The 6766-nt window shown below is 57.5% G+C and overlaps 1 protein-coding gene across 1 annotated transcript; it reads right to left on the reverse strand.

Annotated features, from left to right (window-relative positions):
* Nucleotides 1-1593: 1593 nt before the first annotated feature.
* Nucleotides 1594-3534, reverse strand: TMEM141 (transmembrane protein 141). The gene is made up of 5 exons (XM_082842225.1): nucleotides 3455-3534; nucleotides 3111-3177; nucleotides 2802-2885; nucleotides 2434-2541; nucleotides 1594-2035 (listed from the first exon to the last, which is right to left on the reverse strand). The coding sequence occupies exons 1-5, from the start codon at nucleotides 3506-3508 to the stop codon at nucleotides 2022-2024; spliced, it is 327 nt and encodes a 108-aa protein (XP_082698351.1). The 5' UTR covers nucleotides 3509-3534; the 3' UTR covers nucleotides 1594-2021.
* Nucleotides 3535-6766: the final 3232 nt, after the last annotated feature.

The following is a 6766-nucleotide window of genomic DNA, read 5'->3' on the forward strand; positions in this document are numbered from 1 at the left end:
AAACAACAGAAATTTATTGTCTCACATCCTGGAGGCTTGAAGTCTGAGATCAAGGTGTCGGCAGGGCTGGCTTCTCCTGAGGCGTCTCTCCCAGGCTTGTGGACGGCCGTGTCCTCGTGGGGTCTTTCCCCTGTACTCATCTGTGTCCTAATCACTTTCTCTTATAAGCACACCAGTCAGACTGGATGAGGGCCCATCCCCATTTTAACTTAATCACCCCTTCAAAGGTCCTGTCTCCAAATGCAGAGTCATATTCTGAGGTCCTGGGGGCTGCAAACTGTGAGTTTGTGGGAGACACAGTTCAGCCATAACAACAGTCTTCACCCGTGCGCTGTTACAGCACCCATCTTTCTCTGTGACCTCTCGAACAGATCCTTTACTTTTCTGGTCACTCTCTTTTTGAAAAGTGAGTCCAGTCCCCTCTGAAACTCAAAGTTCACCCTCTGCCCTCCCTCTGAGCCCAGGTCTTTCCCTCAGGGGGGTGGGAGGGCCTGCCGTGGGCAGGGTCTATTCCCTTGATGCCCGTGTTCTCCCAGGGTGTGAGGCAGAGCCTGTGCCCCAATACTGGTTCTCCTTTCCTCAGATGGAGAACCCCTGAATTTTAGTGGGCACGAGGCTGCCCAGAGCAAGCTGCCCTCCTAGGTGCCTTTGCACTAGGCGTCCCACATGACTTAGTTCTAGCCAATGCAGTGTTCAGAGAAGTGAGTGAACTGCCCTCCTCCTCCCCCTTTCTCTTTCCTGTTGACAGGGATGAAGACCTGATGGCCGGAGCCAGCACAGCTGCCTGGGACCATGAGGTGGATTTGGAATGAGGGCTGTTACAGCACAGAACACGCTAAAAGAAGCCTGGGTCCCTGACTCCATGCAGCCCCAGGCCACCCACTTGAGCTTCTCCATGAAAGAAACTGAAAACTCTAGCTTGCTTGTGCCGTGGTTGTCTTGGGCTTCCTGTCGTCTTGCCTTCCCACGAACAGATTCCCCGGTGCATAGCGAGCGCGCAGTAGACGTTCTTTTGCGGGACTGGCTAGGTCGGCAGGCGCGGGGGCGGGGCTGGGGCTGGAGCAGCGCGGCCCTGTGTGCCTTCAGTGTTACCGGGAAGCCTGCTATAAAGGACGGTGGATTTGCCCAGGTGTTATATAATCTCTGCCTCTCCCTCTGTTGGGGGTGGGTGAGGTGGGCAGTCTTGCCCACCCAGGAACACTCCTCCATGTGGACAGAGCTCCAGTAAGCTGACTCTGGCCTCCTGAACCACTCACTTCCTCCTCCCCAGGGGAGAAGTGACTTAATCTGATAGGTGGGTTTGGAATGATAGGCAGGTGGGCGTGGCCACTTCCTGTCCCTTGTCTCCTGGAAGCCAGGTGCTGCCTGGCTGCACACCGTCTGCTCTGCTTCTCTGTGCCAGGCGGTACAGAAGCACCCCCGCATGGAGGGCCCATGGGGGCTGCCCAGAGTGTCTAATCCTGGGGTTCGGTGTTAGGAACAGCCCTGGCACCTCCTCCAATCAGCTGTATGGTACCGAGGTGACATTTCTCTCATCTTCTTACTGCGCTGACTTGTTTCCCAACTGCTTTAGAACTCAGGCGGGAAACGGGAAACAGGAAAAGGCGTTTATTAGTCCCACAACCCCCAGCGGCAGCTATCAGCTCTGACTGGGGTGGGCGGGGGGGATGCAGGGGTCAGAAAGGGCATATCAGCAGCAGGAAGTGCAGAAGGCCCAACCCCCCACCCCAGAGCTGCCACCCCCAAATATGCATGAGACAGGCCTGGTCTTCTCCAGCTCTGTGTCCACCACGTTTCTCACTGCCCTGCAGGAGGCCAGCCACCCAGGGGCAGCACGTCCTGGTCTGACCTTCTGGGCGTCCAGGCTGGGCAGGAGCAGTTTGCACAGGTCTGACAGAGCTGGCCATGCATGTGTGCAGGGGACATGGGTGTGGGGAGGCCAGCCTGGGGTGCAGAGGTGCTGAGGGCTGTGTTCTAGAACTCTCCGGCCCCAGGTCCTCTGTGCCCTGGCTGGAGCTCTCCTAGCTGTGCCGATCTGTAAGAGGCAAAGGGAGACAGCTAGAACCACACCCCAAAGCTGCGCCCGGTCCCTGTGCCCATTTTACCGGGGCAAAAACTGAGGCCTGCAACAGGAGGGATGCAGGCAGTGGAGGCCAGGCTTGAGATCAATCAGCTTGATGTCCACTGCGGCGCCTCTCAATCCGGCCGCTCTTCTCGGGGTGCCCACCCTCCTCGCTCTGCACTCGCCCCTCCCAGGGCCACCCAGACCCTCCTGGGTCTTCCTCCTGCACAAGGGCCTGGAAGTTCTGTCTGCCGCAGGCCCCCTCCCTCCCGCCCCCACCCCCATGCGCGTGTCAAGGGGACAGGCCTGTCCCGCCTACGCCCGGGGAATGGAGCCTCGGTTCCGCGTCCTGCTGCCCCCGGGACCCTCACCTGTGTCCATGTCTTTGGGGAGCTGCCCTGTCTCCAGGAAGAGCCAGAGGTTGCTGCATTTCTGCGACTCCACTCGGGTCACCCAGTAGCTGGCCACTGAGCCTGCGACTGGGGAGAGGCGGGCAGGGGCCAGTGGGCAGGGGGGCGGGGCCTCTGCACTTGTCAGGGGAAGGGAGCAGGGTGCAGGTTTCTTCCTGGGAGCGGTGGGGTCCAGCAGGGCTCCCACTGAGAACTGGAGCCCCATCCCCGGAGGCAGGGATGCCCGGAACCACAGCCCCCCACCCCTAGTGGGATCCACTTCTGCTGAAGAGCCAGCGGCAACAGGGGTGCATTTCAGGGGCGCCAGGCACCAGTCCTGGAGTACCCACCCACGGCCACCAGCACGTTCCACTGAAAGGGGTACGGAAACTTCTTCTGAACGAGCATCTGCAGGCCGACGGTCGCCCCGGTGCCTGCCAAGAGCCATGGTCCGCGTCAGCCAGCCCGTCCACGGGGCTTGCCAGGGGACCACGGGGCTCGCCAGGGGACCACGGGGCTCTCGGCCGAAGTGCTCGCGACACCTGCCAGGCTCTGAGCACTGCGGGCTGGCGACCTGGCGCCACCTGCTGGGGAGTCAGGGTGAGACAGGAGGGTGAGGTCTCTTCACACCCCAGGACAGACACCTGGACCCAGCCTACCTGTGACAAAGGTGAAAATGCCCTTCATGAAGGCGTTCGACTGGCACGCGGCATACTCCCCGAGTCCCTGGGATGGGGGAGGGGGTTGAAGGCTCAGTTCCCCGTCCCTCCTTTGGGCACACTCCGGCCCTGGGGTAGGGGACCACTCATCGTGAGGCCCTGGGGGCCTGGACACATCCCACCTGCCCCCATGCCCACCCAGGATGCCTCGATCTCCACAGCAACAGGGTCCCCCACCTCTGTCCCTCTTCTCTTCCCTGATAAGGGCACTCCCACCGAGGCCCCCGCCCCGCTCAGGTCAGCTTCTGAGGTCAGGGGCCCGCGTCCCAGGCCAGCCTTCTCACCGGGTGCTTGCTGGCCACGGCGTCGTCCACCCGGGACAGGCCCAGGTTCACCATGGCTGGCGGGGCGCGGGGAGCCGGCGGGGCAGGGCGGCGCCGGACCGGGCGGAGGGGCGGGGCCGGATGGGGCGGGGCGGGGCCTGGAGGGGCGGGGCCTGGCGGGCGGAGGGCCGGGCGGAGGGCCGGGCGCGTAGCCGGCCGCGCGCTCCCCAGGCCCAGCTCTGTGACGTTGGGTGGCCAGGCGGCGGCGCTAAGGCGGCCGCCGGCTAGCGCTCCTCCCCGCGGGCCCGGCCTGGGTCGTCCACCTCGTTTCCAGGCTCTCAGAGACATAATGATTAGTTAGTATTATTTGTGGGGGTGGGGCTTTGCTTACGGCATTACATCTACTGAAAACGACCACGGAATAGTGTATCCGAAGATGATATAGCGAGTTAATTCCAAAAACACCGTAAGCGCGTACTTGGCGCCAGTTCTGTGCTAGGAGCTGGGGGTCCCACGGAGGAGTCAGAGCTCCTAGCCCTCATAGAGCAGACAGGTAAACAGACCTGGGAGGAGGTCAGGAAAACAAAATGGGTAAAGCGTATGGAGAGAGGCCAGGGCCTGTGTGTACGTGTGTGCGCGCGTGCGCCCGCCCTCAAGGAGAGACCTGCGTGGGAGGGTCAGGCAGACCCTCAAGCTTCAACCTTGGGCTGCTGTGTGGGACTAAGCGTGGCCTATTTGCATAAGCTTCAGGAGGCCCATGTGGCTGGATGTGAGGGCGAGAGGCAAGGGTTGGGCTGTGCCTTGAAGCCTGGTGGGAACTTAAGTTCCTCTGATTGCGCACAGCCAGGCACAGCCAGGGATGTCAGCTCAGTGGACATCTTGCTGTCCCTGCGCGGTGCGGGGCCAGCCTTCCAGGAGGGCAGCTGCTAGGGTTTAGAGAGTGTTTCAGCAGTGGAGCAGGCAGGGGTGCTGTCATGGTGCAGCACGCTGTCAGGATATCGGGGGCTACTGGGGTGCAAGAGCGCTGTCAGGGTGCTCTTGGGGTGTGTTTGGAGGCTGCACGAACAGGCCTTGGCATTGGGTTGGAGGTGCCAGCGAGGAAGGAAGGGGACCCAGGCTGGCCTCCAGTGCTTGCCCTGAGCACAGGTGGGCACAGCAGTGCGGGGCTGAGGGGAGCTGATGGTGTGGGGCACACTGGGAGGTGGTTTGGGCTCTGTCGGGTCTGAGATGTCTGGAGACAGGAGAGTGGGATGTGTGAATTTGGAACCCAGTGGGGAGGTCAAGGTTGTAGTTAAAAATGCTTTCTCTAAAGAAAAATTTATTATTGCTTGTTAATGAAAATAGTGTATATTCCATATAAAAATTAAAGCTGTGCAGATGCTCCTAAAGTAAAATGCACGTCCCCCACCACCAACGTGGGCGCTGGCCGGGACGTTCCCGGTGCAAGTGGGTGATGGATGGGGGGAGACGTGGGGTGTTGAAGAGACACAGGGTGCAGCCGTTCCCAGCGCCTGCTCCTTCCCAGGGCTCTGGAGAGAAGTGCCCAGGGCGCCCTCAGGGCGGGCTGGAGGGGACAGGGCGATTTCACCAGGTGCAGTGTGATCCGAAGTCACCACTGCCTCTGTGACAAGGTGTGGCTGGTTCACTGCTACTCCAGTTAAACCCAAAGTCGCTGCTTGTTAGTGGGTGTCTTTGGAAGTATCACCACGAAGTGGGTCAACAACTTACTGCTGAAGTCACTTGAGGAAACTGGCTTTCAAGCCTAAGCAGAGGGTGCAATGCTCTCTTAGTACAGAGTCATCAGGACTGACTGGCAGCCATTTCCCACCCTCGGCTGACGCTTTGATAATCTTAGTATTTAGTTTCTCAGACAAGCCACCTACAGACTCCTGTAGATCAGCTTGGGAAGTCTAGAATACATGAACTCAGAGAGCCGTTTCATCTTCTCTGTGTTGAAGAGACAGTGTGGAAATTCTACTGACATATGAAATATTCTTTTGCTTCAAAATCTATTGCCTTGGGACTTCCCTGGTGGGCAGTGGCAAGGAATCCACCTGCCAGTGCAGGGGAAGTGGGTTCGAGCCCTGGTCGGGGAACTAAGATCCCACATGCCGCAGGACAACTAAGCCCCCGTGCCACAACTACAGAGCTCGCATGCCGCAAACTGCAGAGCCCATGGGCCACAACTAGAGAGAGAAAACCTGCACGCCACAGCTAGAGAGAAGCCCACGCGCCCCGACGAAGTGCCCATGCGCCGCAACAAAAAAGATCCTGCACGCCTCAACAAAGATCCCGCGTGCCGCAACTAAGATCCCGCGTGCCGCAACTGAGATCCCGCGTGCCGCAACTAAGACTCGACACAGCCAAAGAAACCAAAAACCAAAACACACACAAAAAACTATTGTCTTTCCCAAATTCCCTTTTTGTACCATTCATTTCTTCTTGGCTCCATAATCTGAAGGTGGACTGAATTGTTGAAGTTTACCATTTTCTTCGAACAGCTCTTTTGACTTACAAATAGGTCAGCGGGTTGGGGCCTGGGCCTCTGCACTTCTCAGGGAAAGGGCACAACCGATACATTTCAGGCTGAACCTTGCAGAAGCGTTCCTGCCAAATGCTTCATCTTCAGGAAGAAGCCCCACCCAGGTATCGCTAACCTATCCATGTTCCACCAAGCTCCAAGGAACAGACACTTGGAGTCACGCGTCACATCTGAAAAAGCACCAACCCCTGACTGGAGCTGCATACCATCTGGTGACCTGAAAGTAAAGATTTCCAGGAATTAAAGCAGGTGACATCTGACCTGACAGTTTTCCCAAGATGTCTGGACCAGGCCTGTGCGCCCTTTTCTCACTGTTGCTGCTTCTCTCTCTCTTTCACGGGAAGACAACACCCTTGTCCACATTTCCCAAACCCTTGTGAAAGGGGGAGACCTCTTCTTTTGATTATGGCTTTTTGGAAACAGCCTTATCATGATCCCGTGACAAATTAATCTTTTACTTGCCTTTTGGGAAGCGTTGGATGGTTCAGGATTCAGTCTTTATTTCATCTGAACTATTAACTGACTCTGGTTCTTATCTACACTCTCTGAATTTGCAAACTTACAGGCTGTATTTTTCATAATATAATTGGTTCCAAACAGTTCTTTTGAGATAATGATACTATTTTTAATAGATCTTTGAAGTTTTGCTCCTTTTGCAGAGCTCATCAGCTATTGCTTCACGTTTATTTCTGTGCTGTTTCTTCCCAACGTACTCAGGTAATTCTTTCAGTTTGAGTGTGCTCCTTCTGTATTTACTGTTCTATTTTCTCCTCATAACAAAACGGAAGCCT

The sequence above is a fragment of the Leucopleurus acutus genome, assembly GCF_964270905.1.
Source record: "Leucopleurus acutus genome assembly, chromosome: 7".
In the NCBI taxonomy this organism is placed as follows: Eukaryota; Metazoa; Chordata; class Mammalia; order Artiodactyla; family Delphinidae; genus Leucopleurus; species Leucopleurus acutus.

Excerpts from the sequence above, each read along its gene's own strand:
- TMEM141 (XM_082842225.1), bottom strand. The coding sequence starts at position 3,508 with ATGGTGAACCTGGGCCTGTCCCGGGTGGACGACGCCGTGGCCAGCAAG. Across the intron at positions 3,178-3,454 it reads CCGTGGCCAGCAAGCACCCG|GGACTCGGGGAGTATGCCGC; the intron begins GTGAGAAGGCTG and ends CCCCCATCCCAG. Across the intron at positions 2,542-2,801 it reads GAACGTGCTGGTGGCCGTGG|TCGCAGGCTCAGTGGCCAGC; the intron begins GTGGGTACTCCA and ends GCCTCTCCCCAG.